At 42.7% G+C, this 24,913-nt stretch overlaps 1 protein-coding gene across 1 annotated transcript in view; it reads right to left on the reverse strand.

The window, feature by feature from the left end:
- Positions 1 to 24,913, reverse strand: part of bpnt2 (3'(2'), 5'-bisphosphate nucleotidase 2) — a 58,065-nt gene that overhangs the window by 20,220 nt on the left and 12,932 nt on the right. The window contains exons 2-3 of the mRNA XM_043710294.2: positions 19,291 to 19,453; positions 6,945 to 7,040 (exon numbers count right to left, since the gene is read on the reverse strand). Of these exons, the coding sequence (XP_043566229.1) occupies positions 6,945 to 7,040; positions 19,291 to 19,453 (259 nt within the window). The remainder of the gene's footprint in view (positions 1 to 6,944; positions 7,041 to 19,290; positions 19,454 to 24,913) is intronic.

A 24,913-nucleotide genomic window follows, 5' to 3' on the forward strand; every position in this document is an offset into this window, starting at 1 on the left:
CATCTCCCCGCGATGTAGCGGGGACCACATTGTGAGCAGCGAATACAGGAGATTAGATCAACTGAAATGCAGGCAAATTGATGCTTCACCTGGAAGGTGTGTCTGGGGTGTTGGATGGTGAAGAGGAAAGTGTTTCACCTTCTGCGATTGCATGGGAAAGTGCTGTTGGGTGGATGGGGTGGTGTGGGAAGGCATTGGGAGTGAAGGAGGAATAAACCGTTATATGCTGGAGGGAACAGTCCCTGAAGAAGGCTGATGATGGATGGGAGGGGAATATGGGTTTGGTGGCAGCATCCCAGAGGTGGCAGAAATGGCGGCTGACAATCCTTTGGATGTGGAGGCTGACAGAGTGCGAAATGAGGACAAAGGGGGACCCTATCAGTGTTGTGGGAGTGAAGACAAAGGATTGCGAGAGAAGACAGCTTAGGGCCCTGTCAACCATGGCGGTGTGAATCCTCAGTTGAGGAAGAAAGTGGACATTTCTGAGGCTCCCTTGTCAAATGTGGCATCATACCGGGAGATGGAGGTACTGGGAGAATGGAATAGAGTCTTTACAGGAAGCAGGGTGTGAGGACACATAGCCAAGGTAACTGTGAGAGTTGGGAGATTTGTAGTGGATATTGGTGATTAGCTTATTCCCAGAAATGGAAACACAGATGTCAAGGCAGGGAAAGTAGTAATCAGAAATGGACCAGGTGAAGGTGAGAGCAGGATGGAAATTGGAAGCAAAACTGATAAATATTTCCAATTACATTTGAAAGAGGAAAGCAGCACTGATGATATCATGAATGTACCAGAGAAAGAGTTGTGGGGAGGTACTCAAATAAGACTGGAACAAAGAATATTTCACTTATCCTACAAAGAGGCATGAATAACTGGGGCCCATAGTCCCAACCTTGATCTAAAGAATGTGGGAAGAGTTAAAGGAGAAATTGTTCAAAGTGAGGACTCTGTTCAGTTTGAAGAAGGATCACTGAACCAGAAATGATAACATTGCTTTCTCTCCAAGATGCCATCAGACCTGAGTTTCTCCAGCAATTTCTGCTTTTGTTTCTGATCTCTCGGCATCCATAGTTCTTTGTGCTTTTTGTTTAACTCTGTCACATCTTTTCCAGGTACTCCCACCTTGAAGAAGTCCTGCTCCTCTCTATGACATGATTTCCGGTCTAATCTGTTTTCTTGTTAACCATCATTACTTTTGTTGCAGTTCCCAGTGTTTGACAAGGTATTTGGCAAAACGTACTTCTACAGTCACAGCTCAGACTCACCCAACATGGATTCTTTAACCTCTGGCATTTTTATCTAGTGAATATAATCCTAACTAATCCAGTCTCTCTTCATATGTCAGACCTGCCGTCCCTGGAATCATGCTTGTTAACCCTTCAATACACTCCTTCCACGTTCAAAAAAAACTTTCCTCAGATAAGGAGACCAGAACTGCACACAATAATCCAGGTGTGCTCTCACTATCATCCCGTACAATTGCAGCAAGTTATCCTTGCTCCTTTACTTGAATCCTCTGGCTATGAAGACCTACATACCATTTGCCTTTTTCACAGCCTCTTCAAATGTAAGTTCCATGTTGGGATGAAAGAAACGGTAACACAATCTTCTTGGTTTGCTGTTTCCCAATATTTTGATATACAGGCAGTATGGTGCATACCAGAACTTCTTTAAAATTGCTCAACAATTTTAAATGGCAGAGTTGTTGAATCAGGCATCCTTAATAGAAATCTCTCAATCCTCATTAGTAAGAAGTTAAAAGTGCTGGAAACCTAATCCATTACGGCAGAATCAGGCTTAGACAACTGGTTGAAAATTGATCTCTTTCACCTTACAGAGCTCTGGAAATGCACACAGACTGTCATGAAACAGAATCCAGTTGGTTTTGTGAAAGATGATTTAGATGTTTAATTTTTTTTTAAGCACTTGTTGAATACCTTTAAATTATCACAAGTATATTTTGAGTCTCTTTGGTGGACTGTTCATTTAAACATGAGAAGCTATCTCATTAAATCCAAATAAAAACAAACTATCAAACCAGATTTCACTCCAGGATCTGACTGTCCAGTCTTAAAATTAGTCTGGATCATAACAATCATCTCCTCCTTCCTGGTCCCACAACAATGTCAACTCAAAATTCTTTTTTAATGTGTTTAATTTAGATTAGATTACTTACAGTGTGGAAACACCGACCCTCCAAAGAGTAACCCACCCAGACCCATTCCCCTACACTTAACACTACGGGCGATTTAGCATGGCCAATTCACGTAATCTGTACATTTTTTGGACAGTGAAAGGAAACAGGAGTACCCGGAGGGGACTCACGCAGACACGGGGAGAATGTGCAAACTCCACACAGACAGTTGCCTGAGCCGGGAATTGAACCGGGGTCTCTGGTGTTGTGAAACAGCAGTGCTAACTGCTGTGCCACCGTGCCGCCCTGATCATTTTAAAACCTCACCTTTCCTTATCTCTGCAAATTCTTTTAGCCCTACTTCTCTCCCACAAAATCTCAAAAATCTTCAGACGTTTTGCATTTCCATTTTGTTTGTCTCAACTCTTAACTCTTCAATGAGAACAAGCAAAATACTATGCATTTGGTAAACAGAAAAATCTCTTCATAAAGTATGAACTTAGCATAGACTGTTAGACTACACAAGGCTGGCATTGATTCAGTGCTGTAATGAATGTCCTCTTTGTTCCCACCTCAGAGAAAAGTGTGGTTCTGTCAGTCCTTCACTCAGGATAAGTAATGCTAAAAGCAAATGGAAAGCCGAAGGAAACAGTTCAATAGAAAGCATTCATTTAAGCTCTAAAATGAATTTCTCCACCCAAGACTGAAAACACCTGATGATAAAAGAGACCATTTTGTCAATTAAGATAAAATTAATTTCAGAGATAAACGTTGATGCTAAAATCATTCTTTGTGTTAAGCAAATCAGTTTTTGTATTCAATGATTTTGAAGATCCCTCAGATAGGAGTGTTCAATGTTGAATTAGATACAATGATGAAAAGAATAACTTCTCTAATTTAAGCAACATTTTAATAACATTCTCCCCCTAAGTGCTAAGCTATGTTCACCTCCTACAAAAGAAAATCTACCATCACCCCTTGACATTCAATGTTGCTAAATCTCCTACTATCACCATCCTGGAATTTACCTCTGACCAGAAATTGAACTAGACTTATCTTATAAATAGTGTGGTTACAAGAGAAGGGCAGAGGCTAGGAATCTTGTGACAATTAACTCATCTCCTGACTCCCCAAAGCCTGTCCACCATCTACAAGGTAGAGGTCAGGTATGTGATGGAATACACTCCACTTGCCTGGATGAATACAACTCCAACAAAACTGAAAACAAAAACCTGATGCTATACAGGACCAAGGAAAATACTTGATTGTTTGAAGGTGTAGCAAAAATCATACCCTTCACCATATGATACACATTAGTAGCAATGTTTTATCTATAAGATATGCTGCAGAAATTTACCAAGGCTCCTTTCGACAGCACCTTCCAAAACCACAACCTCTACCACGAGAAGGACAAAAGCAGCATAATCATAGGAATATCACCACCTGCAATTTCTCTTTGAAGCCAGTCACCATTTCGCCTTAGAAATATATCACCTTCTATCTACGGTTGCTGGAAAAAAAACCTGGAACTCCTTTCTTAACAGCACAATGGGTGTAATTATAGCAAATGGACAGCAGGGGGGGGGGGTCAAGAAAGCGAATCACCCCCACCTTCGGAAGGACAACTAGGAATGGCCAATAAACGATGGCCCAGCCACCAAAGCTCACATCCCTGATTGAATAATAAAAAATTACACTGCATACATCCTGATCTTCACTTCGACAGAATGGTGCTCAATAGAAAGTAGTCTGGTGCTTATTGGGAGTCCAGTGGCCCTCAACTGACTAGTCACTCCTTACAATTATTGGCTTTCAGTCACAGCGCAGTAGCCCTGGATCGTGAGGGAAAGAGAAGCGTGTGTTTGGACAAAAACAAGTCTCATGGTCAGCCTTTAAGAATACACCTAAAGTAGATTTCTAGTCAAGATTAAGGCACTTGGGCAAAAATAAAATGGATATTCCTTTAACAGGACTTTTATGCTTTCTTATATGTTTATATACTTTTGATGTAATAATCATTGTTGCTTTCAGGGAGGGTGTAGAGGAATGAACATGGTAGAACTCCCTCTAATTACATCAACTCTTTAACTTTAATTATTCCAAATTCTAGAATTGACAGGGGTGGGCCCCACTTCCACCATCACTTAAATTCATGGCAAGAATTACTGCGTAGGTAGAGAGACTCTCCACTTCAGTGAAAATTATGCCCTGCTCCCCCACCACCGCCCCTGAAACATTTTTACAATGAGGAAACTGGGAGGTGGTTTCTAATTTCAGATCTGCGGTTGGTGGAGGTAATTGCATATGTTAAAGGTACAGCTGTCTCAGTCAGATATATTTTCACTAGGGGAAGGTCTTAACAAAACCTCTTTACAATAAAAGTGGAGGAGGAGGTTAAAGCCACCAGAGTTCCCTAGAGAGACAGCGGTCTGTTCGAAAGATCTGTTCCTTTAGACAGATTAGGTATTCTTTCTGACACAGTCATGGGATCCTGCTGAGAGGTAAGGTGCCCTTTGGTATTGTTAAAAATGGACACAGTTGTGTACAAACAGTGCATGAATTCATTGGTACTGTTAAAAGAATTGTCAGGAAATCTATCAAGTCATTTAGATCTTCTGTTCTTCAAATATTTGAAAAAGGAGCTGATTATAGTCTTTAAAAAAGAATAGTTGCTTGCTTTTTCACTCTGACTATTGACATAATACTTCTGCTATCAATGTAGGACCAGTGCTACATGATTGTGAAACCAATCATTCAATATCACACAGAGGTTTGCCTATCAGTTCATAGTTTGTTTGGCAGTTCTAAGAACTTAAAACTCTTTGAAGTGAGACTTTGAATTCAAATTGCTTTTATAAGGGAATAGAGGAAGTCAATGGAATGAATAGTTTATTATCAATAATGGTATTTTATTTCGCTGCATGGTCATGAGGATGCCCATGGTATGGACTGGGTGAGTGAAGGATGGCGGATGGGGAGGCATGTGTTGGCATGAGTTGAACAAAGTTGACAAAAAATTTAGAAATGTCTATAGCGATGGGCATAGATTGGCATGGCAAGTACACAGGCTCATTGGAGTGAGAAAAGGGCATAAGATGGCATGTGTTGGAATGAATGAAGATTAGGAATTGTGTAAGGTGTTTTGCTGTTTCTTTCACATCGTTGAAAAAATGCCAGGGCACTGAGGTGGGACTTACAACCAGTCTTTCTCTGCAAATAGCAACCACTGAATTCTTCTTCATCCTACTACACCCCCGGGGTTAACAAATTCCATACTCCTTGCAACACTGAACTTTGCTCCCGCCGCCTCCGCTCCATGCTTACTTTTTCAATCCTGACTCCCACCCACCCTCAGAGGATCCCTTCTCCTGTCTCCAACATACTTCGTCCTCTTGGAACCCACCACCCCCTCCATGCTGGCCTCTTACCCTTCTTCGACCTCTTTATCTCCAACTGCTGTCGTGACATTGACCACCTCAACCTGTCCACTCCTCTCACCCACTCTAACTTTTCACCCTCACAATGCGCAGCCCTCCAGTCCCTCCACTCCAAACTCAACCTCATCATCAAATCACCTGACAAGGGTGGGGGTGCACAGTGGGAATATGGCACACTGACCTCTACCTCACCGAAGCCAGCGCCAACTCATTGACAGCGCCCCCTTGACCTCAACCTTACCTCCCATCACCAAACCATCATCTCCCACACCATTCACAACCTCATCACCTCAGGGGATCTCGCATCCACAGGCTTCAACCTCATAGTTCTCCAACCCCACACCACCCAGTTCTACATCTTACTCAAAATCCACAAACCTAACTGCCCCTGTCGTCCTATTGTCTCCCCCTGCTCTTGCCCCACTGAATGCATCTCCTCACATCTCAACATGCACCACGTACATCCGGGAGACTACCCACGCCTTCCACCGCCTCCATGACTTTCGATTGCCGCTCCCCAATATCTCATCTTCACCATGGACATCCAGTCCCTGCATACGTCCATCCCCCACGGCGAAGACCTACCAGCCCTCCATTTTTACCTCTCCTGCTGATCTAACCAGTCCCCCTCCACCGACATGATCATTCAATTGGTGGAACTGGTCCTCACCCTTAACTTCTCCAACTTGCAGACCATTTCAGGGAATATATCTGGGACATACGCACCAAACAACCCCACCCGGAGGAAACCCACACAGACACGGGGAGAATGTGCAGACTCCACACAGACAGTTGCCTGATGCTGGAATCAAACCCGGGTCCCTGGCACTGTGAGGCTGCAGTGCTAACCACTGAGCCACCGTGCCGCACCTGCGGTACTGCCTGATCTGCTGTGCTTTCCTAGCGCCACCCTTTTTGACTCTGATTCTCCAGCATCTGCAATCCTCACTTTCTCCTCAACACTGAATTCTTTGTAGGTGGGCCACCATGACTCCCATAAAACCCAGTCCTGAAAATCTGAAGTTCTAGGTCTTTGGATTTGCAGGGCTGGGTATTGTCCCAAATCTGTGCTCCTGACTCAGGAGAGAATGTTAACCTAATGTGTTTTATGGTGAAATGTAGATTGATTTTAATCTAGCATCTGTTTTGACTTTAGCAATGGTAAATTCTAGGCTCCATAGGAGAGAGGGGAGGGGAGAGTCTCAGCTTTCCTTGGTTTTCTCATTGAGTTCTGAGGAGAAAACCAAGGAAAGCTACTGAAGTGCATCATCTACATATATCAGAATAAATACATAACAATTCAAATGCTATTTTTCTTAGCAACTTTCTTTCTATCACATGAACTAATTTCTTTTATTTCAATAACTTACCTGTGTATTTTGAAAAGGGTTTATGTATAACTCCAATGATTGGCTTTCCATGTACAGCTATACACACCATAGTGGTTACATAAATTTTCAGATCCTCTGTGAAATACAAAAGACGCAGAGCTGTAAACTGAAAAATCAAAAGTAATTTAAAAAAGAAGAGAAATGCATTCACTGTTCAATGTGATTTTATCTTAATGTATCAAAACATTATCGATGGCTAATAAATTGTACATCACAGATTTATTTAAAAGTACAATTATTCATGTTTATCATAGCATCTTGCCAAATTAATTCCTTCATATATTGAAATGACACCCATTAGAGCATGTCTGAAATAAAAGACAATTAGTCAAAGAAAAAAGAGATGGAGGAGATTTTATAATATTCCACCATGTTTTGCAAATTGATCACGGAACATCTCTGGGACACCAATCAGGGATTATTTTATTGTGCATTTTGTTCAATAATTGTGGTGGTGGCTCATAACATATTGTTATTTGGGAACAATATGTGGAGGAGAAATTGGCATTAGTTTTCAGTTCAGAGCACATTTTTTTAAGTTCTGTTTTTAAAAATAAGGACAGAAAGTCATTTTGAACAGTGAGTTCAAAACTATGTTCACAAAAGGTTATGTGACTTTACCTAAAGTAAAAGTATGTTACATAGGGAGATAATTGTTCAGGTGTTTGCTGAACTGGGTTTTGTGACCCAGAGAAAAAGAGAAGGGGCAAGAAACAGATTCATGCAGAGAGAAGAGTTCATTAAAGCAGAGTTGCTGTTGTTAGCAGCCTCCAGGCAGTCGGGGCTGGGGAAGAGGTCTTGATAAGGGCAGCATGATGACTTAATCGTTAGCAATGCTGCCTCACAGTGCCAGGAGGCTGGTTTGATTCCAGCCTCGGTTGACTATCTGTGTGAAGTTTGCACGTTCTTCTTGTGTCTGCTTGGGTTTCCTCCAGGTGCTCTGGTTTCCTCCCATAGTCCAAAGATGTGCAGAATCTGTGGACTGGCCATGTTCAATTACTCAATGTCCACGGATATGCAGGTTAGTTGGATTAGCCAAAGAATTGTAGGGTTACAGGGACAGAGTAGGCTGGGCGGGTTTAGGTGGGATGTTCTTTGGCGAAAGTGAGGACTGCAGATGCTGGAGACTAGAGCTGAGAGTGTGGTGTTGGAAAAGCACAGCAAATCAGGCAGCATTCAAGGAGCAGGAAAATCAACATTTTGGGCAAAAGCCCTTCACCAGGAATGAGGCTGGGAGGCAGAGAGATAAATAGGAGGGGAGTGGGGTTAGGGGGAAGGTATCTGAGAGTGCGATAGGTGGATGGAGGTGGGGGTAAAGGTGATAGGTCAGAGGGGAGGGTGGAGTGGAGAGGTAGGAAGGAAGATGGACAGGTGGGGCAGGTCATGAGGGCAGTGTTGAGCTGGAAGGTTGGAACTGGAATAAGGTGGGGGGAGGGAAATAACAAAACTGGTGAAATCCACATTGATGTCAGGGAGTTGGAGGGTCCCGAGGTGGAAGATAAGGCGTTCTTCCTCCAGGCATCGGGTGGTAAGGGACTGGCGATGGAGGAGGCCCAAGACCTGCATGCCCCTAGCAAAGTGGGAGGGAGAGTAGAAGTGTTCAGCCATGGGGCGGTGAGGTTAGTTGGTGCGGGTGTCTCGGAAATGTTCTCTAGAGCGCTCTGCGAGCAGGCATCCTGTCTCCCAGTGTAGAGGAGACTGCATTGGGGGCAACAGATACAGTAAATGACATGTATGGAAGTGCAGGTAAAACTTTGATTAACATGGAAGGCTCCTTTGGATGGAGGTGTGGACGCAGGATTTGCAATTCCTGCAGTGGCAGGGGACAGTGCCAGGAGGGGAGGGTGGATTGTTAGGGGACGTGGAACAAACGGAGGGAACGTTCTTTACAGAAAGCGGATAGGGGTGAGGAAGGAAATATATCGCTGGTGGTGGGGTCTGTTTGTAGGTGGCAGAAATGGTGGAGGATGATGCAATGTACATGGGGGATGGTGGGGTGGAAGGTGAAGACCGGGGGGGGGCTGGGGTACGGGGGGTCTGTCCTTGTTGCGGTTGGAAGGGTGGGATTCGGGGGCGGAGGTGTGGGATGTGAATGAGATGCACTGGAGAGCATCATCAACCACGTGGGAGGGGAAATTGTGGTCTTTAAAGAAGGAGGCCATCTGGTATGTTCTGTGGTGTAACTGGTCCTTCTGGTAGCAGATGTGGCAGAGGCGAAGGAATTGGGAATAAGGGATAGCATTTTTACAAGAGGTAGGGTGGGAGGAGGTGTAATCCAGGTAGCTGTGGGAGTTGGTGGGTTTGTAGAAAATGTCATTGTTGAGTCGGTCACTGTTGATGGAGATGGAGAGGGGAGGGAGGTGTCAGAGATGGTCCAAGTGCATTTAAGATCAGGGTGGAATGTGTTGGTAAAGTTGATGAACTGTTCGACCTCCTCGTGGGAGCACGAGGTGGCACTGATACAGTCATCAATGTAGCGGAGGAAAAGGTGTAACTGTGGAAGATAAACTATTCCGTGTAGCTGACAAAGATACAGACATAGCTGGGGCCCATGTGGGAGCCCATGGCTACTCCTTTCGTCTGGAGGAAGTGGGAGGATTTGAAAGAAAAATTATTAAGGGTGAGGACAGTTCAACCAAACAAATGAGAGTGTCAGTGGAAGGGTACTGATGGGGACGTCGGGAGAGGAAGAAACGGAGGGCTTGGAGGCCCTGGTCATGGCATATGGAGGTGTAGCGGGACTGGATGTCTATGGTGAAAATGTGGTGTTGGAGGCCAGGGAAACTGAAGTCTAGGAGGAGGTGGAGAGCGTGGGTGGTATCCCAAACTTATGGGGAGTTCCTGGACTGGGAGGGGGGGGGGGAATAGGAAAATATCAAGGTATATGGAGATGAATTCGGTGGGGCAGGAGGAGGCTGAGACGATAGGTTGGCCAGGGTAGTCAGGCTTGTGGATCTCGAGTAGGAGTTCTTTGGAAGATCAGTATGGACTCAATGAGCCGAATGGCCTGCTTCCACAGTGTAGAGATTCTATGAATTTATAAGAAAGTTGTGGAAACAGAAAGCAACATAAGTGTCAGAGAGGGAGACATCCTATAAAGTTGCTGAAGGTATGAGATTAGGGAATTCACGTTAATTAATAAGTGAGCTGGGTTAGCAGCTTGTGTTCAAGGTCTCAGGAGAAACATAACCAAAGAAAACAGCTACAAGTAAATGCACCGAATCTTGCCTAAAGGAAACTGTTTACACCCGTTAGACAAATAAGAAGCTTTCACACATATTAGGGGTTACATTTCAATGGAATTTGAGTGTCTGCAGCACACTGCTGAGATAAAAGGGATGGACCTTTCCTTCTGATTTTTGTAATGAGATCATTTCAATAATTCTTGTATGGTGTAATATAGTTTGTGGTTTTCTTTTGTATAATCAACTTTTATGTTCTGTCCTTAACAGTAGGTTAATAGTATTTTGAGTGTACGTTCAGAGGCTGACCTCATGACAAACAAGAAAAAGCTTAATATCTATCTAGCAGGTTTCATTCTGGGATTTGATTTGTCCAGTATTACCATCAGCTGGCATCATAACAAAAGGATAGTTTGTGAAACTTTAGGGGAGCAACACCACAGTAGTTCAAAGGTCTTCCACCATGACCTTATGCAAGGTCATTCGAGCTAAGCAATGAATGCAGGTGACACTTGTTATGGATCAGGCCAGACCCCCCTCACAATATTTCAAGAAAGTAGCCCAGACTCTAACTTTGCTAGCTGTTTTAAGCAGGTGTGCAGTGGATATCCCAGGAGAGATGCAGCTGGTCAAAGCACTTAGCTTTAAACAAAACAGAATTTATTTACAAGGTTACCGAATGAAACAAACAAAAGAGAACAGAATACAGAGTAATTGAACCTATCCAACAGACTATCCCAACTTAATGATGCTGTTCTAAATACTTGTAACGATCCCCATAAACACACCTTGGCACAAAAGGGTAAAATCAAACACAGGCTGTCACAGGAGAGAGAGATATGGCAGCATGGAACACCCTCTTCCACGCAGCTGTTTCTGAGATCAGCAGCCTCAAACTAACTGATTGCTTTCAGTGAAAAGCCAGACAGCCAAAACCTAACCAGAAAAAAGCTGAACTGGGAGAATTGGCCACTCCTCTTTCATTGTACAAGTGTTTTTTTTTAACTTTGAAAGTGTTTTGCCTGAGGCAGTATCTGTTAGCTACAACCAAACTGGCCCTAAAATCCATCCAAACCAGACTTTTCAGAATCACTGTTTTTATGACCTCCCTGAAAAAAGCACCAAGGACAGTATAACCTTATTAAAGGAGCAGAATCATCACACACTCATCCCAAGAATGAATTTAGAAAGAAACAAAGGCACTCAAATAAAGGGGTTATTTTTGATCAGTGTAACTTAATACATAGCCATCAATAATGAAATCATTGAGTTTTTTTAAGGCATAAAGTAATAAATTGGATAATTCTAATTTAATTTCGACAGATAGACTTTCAAGTCTTGTTGATGGGTTTTGCTTTATTTTAGACTCCATTTAAATACACCTGAGTGAATTTCACATGTTGTTTCTGCCACATGACAACATCTAGAGTGTTTATGGAAACAAATCACATCCTACATAAACTTTCTATTCTGTTGGGAACTGGGTTTTTACGTTTTTAAAGCATAACAATGAACAGCCCTTTGTCTATGAAAGACTACAATTGACTCAGGACACCCTGGTGGTACTTACTGTAACCACAGCATCAGAACTTTACAAAATCAGGTCACACAGCAATCAAATAATAGATATATTTAAAGGAAATAATCTCCATACTGACTAGTTCCATTTGAATTAAACCCCAATAGTGTAGCCACTCTCTTCATTATTTCAATGAGTCATTTCTCTATTTGACTGATTCACAGCACTGTTAATCTGCTGATGAGAGTGCTTGTTTTACATTGGTCTCTCTCCAGCGTATGGTTTCAAAGAACAAATATTACTAACAAACTACAAGTGATGAAGCATGTTAGTAAAGTTAGGTCATATCGGATTCAAGGTGAACATGCCAATTGGATACATAATTGGCATAACAACAGGAGACAGAGAGTGGTGGTGGAGGGTTGCTTTTCAGATTGGAGGCCTGTGACCAGCGGTGTTCCACAGGGATTGGTTCTAGGTCCTCTTCTGTTTGTCATTTATATAAATGATTTGGATGAGAATATAGAAGGCATGGTTAGTAAGTTTGCGGACGACACCAAATTTGGTGGCATAGTAGACAGTGAAGAAGGTTTCTAAGACTACAAAGGGAACTTGATCAAATAGGGCAATGCGCTGAAAAATGGCAGATGGAATTCAATCTGGCTAAATGCAAGGTACAACAAACAAGGATAGGGCTTACACAATTAATGGTAGGGCTTTGTGCTGTGTTTTAGAACAGAGGGACCTAGGGTTTGGGTACATAATTTTTGGAAGTTTGTGACACATATAAACAGGGTGATTGAAAAGGTATTTTGCCTTCATTGCTCAGTCCTTTGAGTATAGGAGTTGGGAAGTCATGTTAAGGTTGTACAGGACATTGGTGAGGCCTCTTCTGGAATATTGTATCCAGTTCTGGTTGCCCAGTTATAGGAAGGATATTATTAAGCTGGACAGGGTGCAGAAGAGATGTACCAGAATGCTATCAGATATGGAATGTTTGAGTTATAAAGAAAGGTGGAGAGGCTGGGATATTTTTCCACAAGAGAGGAAGAGATTAAAAGGCAACCTTATGTAAGTTTCTAAAATAATGAGGGGTACAAATAGAGTTAATACTAATTGTCTTTTCCCCAGAATGGGGGATTTCAAGACTAGGGGGCAATTTTTTAAGGTGAGAGAAGAGAGATTTAAAAAAGACATGACAGACAATTTGTTTACACAGAGGGTGGTTCATGTGTGGAACAAATTTCCTGAGGAAGTGACGTATGTGGGCACAATTACAACATTCAAAAGACATTTGGATAAGTACACGAATAGAAAAGGTTGGGAGGGCTATGGGCCCAGAGCAGGCAGGTGGGACTAATTTAGTTTGGGATTATATTCAGCATGGACAGGTTAAACTGAAGGGTTAAACTCCATGCCATATGAGTCTATAAGTATTATCAATATGTTTGCCTTACATATACACAAAAGGGGCTTTTTTGGAAATATAGTACAGAGAGAAATACAACAATATTCCATTTCACCTATATCATTTAGAAATTGAAATCTGAATAAAGCAGAGCCACACCTCTGAGAAAAGAACATCAAAACAGCTTATCCCCTATTTTCCATTCAACTGACATCTATGGTGAGTTTAATGAATAAAAAGTTGCACCTAGTAGAAATTAGCATCTTTCAATTTCTATCAGTTTTCAATGCTTGCTTTTTCTGTCTTTTTCGCACTTGTACTCTCCTGGCTTTAGAGCAATGACTACCAGTCATCTTCCCGTCCTGCATCTTCACAACAGGAAACACCCTTTCAGCATCCACCCTGTCAAGTCCTCTCAGGATCTTCCACATTCCAACAAGATCATTCCCTTTTATTCTAAACCATGGTGGATGTATTCCAGCGTGTCAAACTTTTCCTCATGAGAAGACACCCTAGTGGAATAAAACCGTGGCGCTAGAGAATGATGAAAAGGCAGGGTTGCATGCCAATTAAAATGGAAAGGGTACGAGAAGGTGTTGGAACAAATTTTGAAATATTCTGAAATAACTCCACAAAGGCTGGTAGCCTGTCACCAAATCACCCATTATTTATACGCGTATAGTACATAACACTGACCTAGCTAGCTCAGAGACGGCTCCTAGAGTGAGCAGAACCCCTGACACTCTTGTTTATATCTGTCAGCCTGGGGTCTCTGATTGGCGCTGTTATCCTAGTCTAATCAAGGAACTCATATACTATAAGGTCCATCTGCCTGACCTCATTCCAATCACTACATTCCTCCCCATCTAAGCCCTGGGATGTAGACCCATTTGTTTTCCGATAGCTTCTGCTGGTGTGTTTCAGCACCAGGTTCGGTTTCTCCGACCCTGCCTCGGATACTGGCGGGCATGTATCGGACCATTGCCTGCCATTTGTGCCCAGAGCTCCTGGGAAGAAATTCATCTCCTTCAGGTGGTTAACAGTGTCAAGGCTGCAATATCTGCCATGTCTATCATGTCCTCATAGGTTTCCTTGACACTAGATGAAGGGGGAGGACCTTTGACAGCCTTGCGAGATGTTCTAAGGAGACCGCTATGTTTTGCTCTTGTCCTGTATGCAAATTTTCTGCTTCCATGTGATCCACATGCTTGTTTGGGACTGCCTCACCTTCCCAAACTTTGTATGTCACGGGACTTGACCTCGTGGTGACCATGCCTCTTACCCATGTAGGGCCATTCCTGTGATTTCAACACCAAACTTCAATCCCTGAAATAAACTGCCTCTTGTGCTCAGAGGAGTCTTGTGTCCAGCACTGGCTTTCTTGATGCCATTTCCCACTCCTCTGAGGTTTGGAAACATCAGGTTTAATTGGGTGCAGACTTCTCCCCATTAGCTGCTCTGCTACAGCTATACCTGCAGTTGCACGAGGATGGTCCGATAATCAAATATGAACTGGAACAGTTTCGTAATGAGTGAAGCTGTAGGCTGTTTCTTTAAGTCTTCCTGCAAAATTTGGATTGTTCTTTCTGCTAGACCATTGGACGTTGAATGCCATTCGACTTTAGAAAATACTCAAATTCCCTTCTGGAAAATGATGTCCTGCTATCTGTGACAAACACCTCTGTAAGTCCATGTATTGCAAAAGATGCTTGAACGTTTCAATGGTAATTAGATTAGATTAGATTAGATTACTTACAGTGTGGAAACAGGCCCTTCGGCCCAACAAGTCCACACTGACCCGCCGAAGCGCAACCCACCCATACCCCTACATTTACCCCTTTAACCTAACACTACGGGCAATTTAGCATGGCCAATTCACCTGACCCGCACATTTTTGGATTGTGGGAGAAAACCGGAGCACCCGGAGGAAACCCACGCAGACACGGGGAGAATGTGCAAACTCCACACAGTCAGTCGCCTGAGTCGGGAATTGAACCCGGGTCTCTGGCGCTGTGAGGCAGCAGTGCTAACCACTGTGCCACCGTGCCGCCCACAAATCTCCATGTTCATCCGATATGCACATCCAAACTACTTTGAATTGTGATCCACAATAACTAAGCACATAGAGCCCATGGAAGTCGACATGTAACCATGTCCAGGGTTTACCTGCCATTCCCACAAATGTGGGGGAACTGCTGGGAGTCTTTGTTGGCTCTCTGAGCACTGCCCCACCAATGTAGCTATGTTGGCATCCAATCCTGGGCACCAGAATTAACTTCCCACCAACATCTTTATTTGGAAGCTCCTGGATGACTCCTGGTGGAGTTCATCCTAAACCTGGAGGCAATCTTTGCTCAGGATAATCACTCTTGCTCTCCATAATAAAATGTTATTCCCCCACGGTGATCTGATCTCGCCAGGTCCAAAAAGGTTTCAATTCTGGTTATGATGTCCCTTTTGTTTCCCCCATCACCACCAACTGTTTTAGTTTCACCAGGATGGGTATTTGTGTGTCCATTGTCTGATATTGTCAGCAGTGACTGAAGGGTATCGAGAAAGTTCAAAACCAGAACAGACTTTTCACGTGGTGCCACCATTGATGGTGTATCCACCAATGGGAGGTGGCTCAGGGGGCCCATATTTGCCACTTGGCCTCCTAGACAATGTTCCAACTTGTAATTGTATGCACTCAGAATAAGAGCCCACCACCGAATTTGACCAGAAGCTGTAGGCAGCAATGCCCTGTCCTCCTTGAGTACCCCTAGCAGAGGTTTGTGGTCTGTTACAATTACAAATTTGTATCCATAAAGGTATTAGTCAAACGTTCTCACACTAAAGATGGCAACCAAACTTTCCTTCTGTATCTGTATTTTCGTTTGGTGCAAGCCAAAGTCCAGGAAGCATATGTTATAGGCTGTTCCTCTCCACCCAGCCATCAGTGAACCAACACTATCTCAATACTGTACAGGGAGGCATTGCGTATCAGTACCACATCTCACTTGGGATTACAGTGTGCTATCACCATCGACGATGATAGCTGCTTCTTCACTTTCCTAAAGGTTACATCTTGACTATGAGACCATTTCCAAGGCTGACCCTTTTTCAATAGCAGGTGTAAGGGTGCCAGAACGGAGGCCAGGTTACGTATGAACTTTCTGTAATAATTCACCAACCCAAGGAAAGACTGAAAACTCAGGTACAGACATGGGAACCAGGATACCTTTGATTGTCCTCACTTTAACTTGCAACAGGTGTAACCTGATTCTGTAGCCCAAGGAGAATACTCAGGCTGTCTCGACTGCATATGTTTCCTTAATAGGACATGCACCTGCCTTAGAAGAATGTATAAGGACTGTGTCCAAATTCTTATTGTGTTCTGTATTGGTCTACCCAGTGATTAGCACGTCATCCAGATAAATGGCGGCCTGGGGTAGACCTTGTAAAATGTTTGCCATTGTCCACTGGAAAATAGCACAGGCTGATGATACCCCAAAAGACAATCTCATATATTGGTACAAACCTTTGTGGGTATTAATTGTAACATACCTCTCAGCGTCCTCATCTAATCGCAATTGCAGGTACTAATGGCTCATGTCCAGTTTTGTGAAGAACAGTACCACCTGCTAGTTTTGTGTGAAAGTCCCCTATGCAAGGGAATGTGTTTTTATCCAGCTCTGAAAAGCAGTTTATCATTTGTTCAAAATCCCCATAACCAACCTTTTAGGCTTCACAATCGGTATAACCAGTGCTGCCCATTCCGCAGACCGGACTGGTTTGATGATGATGGTAGAATTAGAATCACTGTCACATATATTCAATGAGTACCGTGAAAAGTTTATACATTGCCACTTATAGCGCTGACTTCGGGACAAAAGTAACTAGGTACAGCTTCTCTAGTTACAAGATCTTAGGCAATCGAGCTATAAAATGTCCAGCATCACAGAAATAAAACTTCAGAAAAACAGACCATGCTGGCACCTAGCTTCTAGACCGCACTGCAGCCTGGGTCCACACTGATCCAGGCTCCACCCTGAGGACCAGGACGCTGAGAGATCACGTCAAACTGCCATGCCGGACTGAGACGATGCTGTGCTGGGAAGGCCAGCACGCTAGACAGGTTGGCCACCATGCCATAAGAAGAGTTCGTCATGCCACGCCAGGCGATCTTAGTGAGAGGCCGGGAGGCTGCTACAATAGGTGGGGAGGCCGCCACACCAGGACGCTGCTACTGGAGGAGACTGTTGTGCCAGGCCAGGCGAGGAGGTCGCTATGACAAACTGGGAGGCCGCTGCACCACACTAAGAGTCATTGCTGGAGGCTGGGAGTGAAGAAGAAAGAAAAGGGCACTAAGAGGAAGAAAAAGAAGAAAAGAAGAAGAATGGGCTGAGCTGATAAGCTCCAGCTAGAGTGTCCTACTCCACTGCCATCTTGGCTTACACTGAAGTTAGTACAGGGTGGTCCTTGTAGAATCATGAAATTGCTTCCTGATCAACATGTAAGGTAGCCTTGGCTCCTTTGATAGCCCCTATACCATCCTGAAAAACATCTGGTATTTAATTAGGACTTCACTCAGGCAGCCATTTACTAAAAGATAAATGTTCAGCCAATCAAGTTGAATCTTTCTCAACCAATTTCACCCCATCAGCCTTGGGCTTGAGCTTTTTACTACAATCAGTGGGAACTGAACCAGCTGTTTTTCTTTATAGACCGGAAGTTGTACCCTTAATCTGTAAAGGTTCCCCAGTATAAGCTCCCAATCTAGCCGAGGTCTTATACAAACTCGAGGTTTGAGTCCAGAGCGAATTTTGATAAAGACTGTTTTGCAATCACTGATACAATCGCACCAGTATTAACCTCCATTAGAACTGGGTGACTATTTAACCAGATGTTTATTTTGATTGGTTCTGATTTAGATGTTGCGAAGCAATTTAACTGTTAAAACCAGTTGTAGGGTGACATTCCAGGGTCTGCACTCTCCTGGCTACCGGCCAATGACGCCTTTTACTCAGTTTAGGTCCAGTGGGACTCTTTTGCCTACTCAAGTCCACATACCAGCAGCAACTACAATGGCCAGCTGCCCTAGATCCCTACAGCGGGATTGAATGAGTCAAGTGTTGCCACACGTGCCATCGTGTGGGCGGCATGGTGGCACAGTGGTTAGCACTGTTGTCTCACCGCCAGAGACCCGGGTTCAATTCCCGCCTCAGGCAACTGTCTGTGTGGTGTTTGTCCATTCTCCCAGTGTCTGCGTGGGTTTCCTCCGGGTGCTCCAGTTTCCTCCCACAGTCCAAAAATGTGCAGGTTAGGTGAATTGGCCATGCTAAATTGCCTGTAGTGTTAGATGCATTAATCAGAGGAAGATGGCTCTGGGTGGGTTGCTCTTCAGAGGGTCGGTGTGGACTTGTTGGGCCTAAGGGCCTGTTTCCACACTGTAAGTAATCTAAAAAAAAGTGTTCAAAATAGTGGCATGGTGCCAGAAATGCTTACCCCAACTCAAAGATGACTGTTGCAGGTGATTTTCTTCCGGGGTGTGCTATTCTCTCAATCCTGCTGAAATAACACCATGAAGGCTGGTATTCCATCTACAACTCATCCTTTATTCACACATGCATTGTACACAACACTGGTCCAGCTAGCTCAGAACTGGTACCTAGAGTGAGCAGAACTCCTGGCAATGCTGTTTATATCCATCAGCTAGGTCTCCCTGATTGGACCAGGTTACCAGCCCCAATTAGGGAACTCACCTTCTATAAAGTCCATCTGGCTGACCTCATTCCAATCACTACATATCCATTAAAAGAGTTGCTTATTTGGGCATTTGATGCCTATATACACACATTTAACATGCTGTGATTACTGTTGAATGCTCTTGAGAATTTCCACAAATTTAACAAGCTGCGATCACTTTTGAATGCTTGACTTCTCGAGCATAATCATCTACAATCAGGAATCATTCCAAATTACACCATTTAATGTTCACTGATGCCTGCTAATGTTTTAAGCATTTTACAACGTGATCAAATGCTCAGTTTCTTTCTGGTATGGAGATTAGGGTAAATCTGATTTTCTTTCTAATAGTTATTTTAAAATAAGCTTGCAGGTTTAATTCCAACAGCTATTAATAACTTCATATCAAATGTGCAAGTTGACATAATAACACCAATAATAATAATGTATGAACACTGCATATGCCAAAGAATGATGACTAATACTCACCTGTATATTCCTGAGTTGCATCCAATGGATCAATCCATATTGTTACTGCTTTTGTTGGTACCATTCTAGCATCGCCAATGCTTTCTTGGATTAAAGTAGGGATTTCATAATTCCATGTAAGACTTTTATCTACTTCAGAGTTGTCATGTTCCTCTGAAATCAGCTGACAAAACAGAATTAATAAAATGGAATTAAAACTCAGCTCAAGGAATTTGGAGAAGACTTATAGCTCAGGTTGTACATTTGTTTACGAGCTGGTAGATTTGTTCTCAGATGTTTCGTCACCATGCTCGGTAACATCATCAGTGAGCGTCTGGTGAAGTGCTGGTGTTCTGTCCCGCTTGCTAATTATCTGACTTGGTTTGTTGTGATGGGTGATATCACTTCCGGTTCTTTTTCTGAAAGGTTGGTAAATGGGGTCCAAATTGATATGTTTGTTAATGGAGTTTCAGTTTGAATGCCAGTCCTCTAGGAATTCCTGTGTGTGAGACTTTGTTTAGACTGTGCCAGGATGGATGTATTGTCCCAGTCAAACTGGATGACACCTTTGTCATCACGCAACACAACAAATTAGAAGAAACCCACAAACACATAAACAACATCCTCACCAGTATAAAGTTCACCAAAGAGGAAGAGAACAGACTCCCCTTCTCAGAACGCAAAGTCAATGGAGAGCTACAGACCAATGTCTACAGGAAAGCTACTCACACTGACCAGATACTTAACTACAGGAGCAATCATCCCAAAACCTACAACAGAGCTGCATGAGGATATTATTTAAATGAGCCACAACACACTGCTGCAACCAGGAACTAAGAGAAGCCGAGAAAAAACACCTGTACAATGTATTCAGGAGTAACAGGTACCCGATAAACGCAGTCCTCCGATTCCTACATCACAAACCTAAATAAGAAGACAAAACATGCCCAGAAACTCTCACCACCCTGCCATACATTAAAGACATCTCGGAAGTGACGACCAGACTACACCGGCCCCTTGGCATCATGGTAGCCCACAAACCTACCATCACATTGAAATTGCTCCTGATGAATTTAAAGGACCCCACACCGACAACCAGCAGAATGAACGTCACATACAAAATACCTTGCAAGGACTGCAACAAACATTACATTGGACAGACAGGCAGGAAACTACTAGCCACCAAGATTCATGAACATCAACTAGCCACCAAAAGACATGACCAGCGATCACTAACATCCATACACTTGATGAAGAGGGACACTAGTTTGGGACAATACATCCATCCTGGGACAGGCTAAACAAAGACACGTACAGGAATTCCTGGAGGCCTGGCATTCAAACTGAAACTCCATCAACAAACACATCAATTTCGACACCATTTACCAACCTCTCAGAAAAAGAACCGGAAGTGATATCACCCACCACAACAGATCAAGAGACATAAATAGCAAGTAGGACAGAACACCAGCACTTCACCGGAGGCGCACTGAAACATGGTGACAAAATGTCTGAGAACTAATCTTCTAGCTCAGCAAGCAAATTTACAACCTGATCAGCTTAAGAAACAAAATAATTACAGAACTGAAGTTAAGTATTTTAGAGAACATCTTTTCAAAGTCTATTGTAGGATGAATTCCTTTCTGGCAATAGCCGACAACAGTAAACAAAACAGAATAAAGATTCAGAATCAGCTTTCACAGTACCACACAATGACCATCTCCAACCACAAAGAAGCTAACCATTTCCCCCTGATGTCCAATGGCATTTATGATCACTTAATTATCCACTAGCATTATGCCAGAGGTTATTATTGACCAGAAATTTATCCAGAGCAGCCACATCAATCTTTGTCAACAAGAGGAGGGGGAAGTGATGACATAGTGGTGATGTCACTGGACTAATAATAGGACTTAGTCTTGCAGTGAGTAACATAGCTCCTGACTCCTGAAAGTCTGTCCACCATCCGCAAAGCAAAAGTCAGAAGTATCAAGTAGTACAGACGTGACAACAGTCAAAAAGCCTAATGCCATTCAGGACAATACATGCCATTTAACTGGCACCCTATCCAGGATCTTAAACCTTCTTAAGATCTTAAACATACACTCCTTCCTTGACAAGTGTATTGTGTGCCATGTACAAAGTACATTGTGATCTCTGCTACCAAGAAGGAAAAAGACAGCAGATGAGAGAGTGGTTGTGGTTGTTGGGTGAGAGAGGGACAAACTGGATGGGAACAGGCTAGGAGCTTGCAATGCAGAATTCCAATTCCTCCTGACTCCTCATTCTTGTAAGTATACTGTTCAAAACATATTTGTCTGATGACTACCTTTAAAGACAACCGGTCCAATCACATGTAAACCACAGTACAGCTTTAGTCTCCTCTTTAGCATTTCAATAACACCTGTTCCAGACATGATTCCCAAAAGTCTCATTGATGCCTATACCTATAACATTCTTCAAGTTCAAAAAGTGTTCATGCATGCGAACCATCATCGATGGTTTTCATTCACCCATTTCATTCGTTTTCTAATAGCATTGTGGGTATACATAACACCACCAGGAATGCAGCGGTTTAATAATAAGACAGTTCATCATCATCTTCATAAAGAAAACCAGAAATGGGCAATAAATTCTGATCCAGTTGATGATGCCCACATCCAAAGAATAATAATTTTTAGAAAGTGGTGCAACAACATCAGATTTGCAGATCAAAGCATCACCAGGCGGCACCAAGAAAATACTCAGAAACGCAACATTTGTTCCCACCCCTCTAGTAATGAGAGAGAAGATTCACACTACGTGAAAAAAGCAAACAATGGTAGGAGAAACAGAACTAATGTCCAATGAATAAAAATCCATAGTTACCCTGTCGGGATGGTTTTCTGCAAACCTATTTGATATATAAACTCCTATCCTTTTTATATTATTATGAAGCAGATTTCAAAACCATTCCCACTTTGCAATATTTTATGCCTCTCTTGATTAACTTTCTTTCTTCTAATAAAGAAACTGCCTTGAGGCAAAGATGACTTGAGAATGTCTTGCTGATTAAAATTGCCAGCAGCAGTTTATTGCTGCTAAATTAACAGATTTGAAATTTAGAATGCTCCCACAGTGCCTGATTGGATGGCACACCCAGTGAATGAAATATGAGGCCTTTATGTTAACTGACTACTGACAACATGCTGCTGCAAGCAAGTTCAGTCAATGAGCCTCCTGTTATTACCTTTGTTTCACTCAAGACAGGTTTTTGCTAAAGTGTGCCAGGAGCAGCTTGCTTTGCCACTGAGCAGCCAATTAAATAGGTGACTTCACTGCGGTTTACAACATATTTTCAAATCAAATAATTTTTGAAATTCCCATCACTTTTGGGACTTGCAGTGACTAAGTAACCCAGCTTCCAGTGAGGAAAAGACAATTATCTCCAACTCCAGGTGCATCATGAAGGGTGAAGGATTAGATCATAAAGCAGATAATGAAGATGACCACTTATCCAATCCTAATTCATTTGCCCACAACAAACAAAAGAGGCTTCTTACTTTTTTAATTGCAAGCTTTTGCTTCCCAGAAACACATTCCATCTATTAAGCAACTGTTTTGAAGACTTTTTGCTATGAATCACAAGAATTGCTTCTATGAGGTTGAACCTTTGTGTCTTGTCCTGCAGTCATTATTTAACAAGTTGCAGTGACTTGAATGTACATCTTTTAGATTGTGTTTGCTGACAGCAGCACACATACATTATGCCCTGCTTTATATTGTGCATGTGTATGTAAGCAGGTTGGGAGTTGCGGTCTGGGGAAAGGGGGTGACTGGGACCAGTGGAAGAGTGGAGATAGGCAACCAGGAAGGGGGAGAGGGGGAGACTGGGAGGTGGGTAGAGGGAGAGATTGGGACTCAGGAAGATAGGGGAAGTTGGGGACCGGGGGACTGCATCTGACCTCAAGAAAAACAGGAGGGAGGAATGGTGGGCAGTTAGAGGGAGCAGGGAAGTGTGAGGGAAGTGTCAAAAAAGTGTGAAAGAAGGCAAACAGAGGGCCTTAAAACTCCTGGGCCTCTTTATACCCCCTACTCCGCTGCCACCAATCACACCCTCGAAAACAGTATGTACTATCTGAAACCATTTCTGGTTGCTTTTCGATGCTAGAACGTCAATTATTTCAGTCTTTCTTCCAAATTTCATGTTAACATTAAGAATCAGCCTTACAGCTCTTCTCTGAGCTGTCTCTTGGAGTGCAATCTTTTCTTTATATCTCATAACCAAATAGATCCAAATGTAGTGTGAAAGTTGCATTTTGCACTTCAAACATAATGTCCTTGATTCTGACTTTTCTGATACAGCTACATGGTGGTATTTTCAGCTTGTCTTATTAGCAGTTGATCTGCACTGTGTGGATATGTTCAGAATTGAATGCACTACTCCAAGATCTTTGAATTCTCCAATTTTGTCCCATATCATTCAGCTATTCTGTCACAGAGGGTGAGAATAAATTGGGAATGGAATATGGTCGAACATGGTTATTAGAACAAAATAGCTGAAAATGTGTTGCTGGAAAAGCACAGCAGGTCAGGCAGCATCCAAGGAACAGGAGAATCGACGTTTCGGACATAAGCCCTTCTTCAGGAATCCTGAAGAAGGGCTTATGCCCGAAACGTCGATTCTCCTGTTCCTTGGATGCTGCCTGACCTGCTGTGCTTTTCCAGCAACACATTTTCAGCTCTGATCTCTAGCATCTGCAGCCCTCACTTTCTCTATTAGAACAAAATAAACAGCAGTATTATTAGGAAGTGTCCCAGAGAAAACTGATTTTAAAGATAGAAGGATAGGTTAAATTAAAATGAAAAATTGTTTTAGCATCATATTTCAGAGGGTTTGTTCACACAAGAGTAACACTGGTCCAAAGCCAATTCAATACTAAGACTTTATGAAGAGGCTTCTCAAATAATTAGACAAAGAAATGGACAGAGAACACAACAAACTTCATCTGATTAGCAAAATACTCTCAATATTCATTTAATTTCAATGTTGAGGGAATGTGGCATCTTAACTCTGGTATATGAACAATGGTTGTAAACTCTTCTCAGAGTGCTTTCACACATTTGATTGTTTTACGCTGCAACATTAAACTACTTTTTTAAACATATTAACCACAGTAGCAACCTAAATGGAGTTCTTTAATGGCATTTCAAGAAAGCCACCTGTCTCTCTGGAACTCTGAAACATAAAAAGGTCACCAGCAGACAGCCATCATCAAACATGCTCAAAGCACTCTCCTCAGAACCAGTATGTTCAATAACTAGGCAAAGTAAAAAGGTTTTGCTAGTTCCCAGTAGCAAATAGCACCTCCTGGAAATGAAAACACACTGTAAAACAGCCACTTTGTGAGCACTTTCTACATTAATGTTAAGCCAACACAACGTTACAATCTCTCAAATCACAGGAGACTCCAAAGAACTTTGGGACAGAGAATCCATCGCTTACAGTCATAACCTTGAAAAAAAACATTCCTTGCTGCTTTTCTCTACAAACTAGATCTGAAGAGATGTGACAGTACAAGGGTATTGTATTTAATGGCCTACTCCTGCTCCTACTGTCTATGTTACCATTTCATGACATCCATTAAAACATAAAACAAGGAAC

The sequence above is a fragment of the Chiloscyllium plagiosum genome, unplaced genomic scaffold (genome assembly GCF_037043375.1).
Source record: "Chiloscyllium plagiosum isolate Xiang-an unplaced genomic scaffold, Cpla_swu_hap1 HiC_scaffold_15, whole genome shotgun sequence".
NCBI lineage: Eukaryota > Metazoa > Chordata > Chondrichthyes > Orectolobiformes > Hemiscylliidae > Chiloscyllium > Chiloscyllium plagiosum.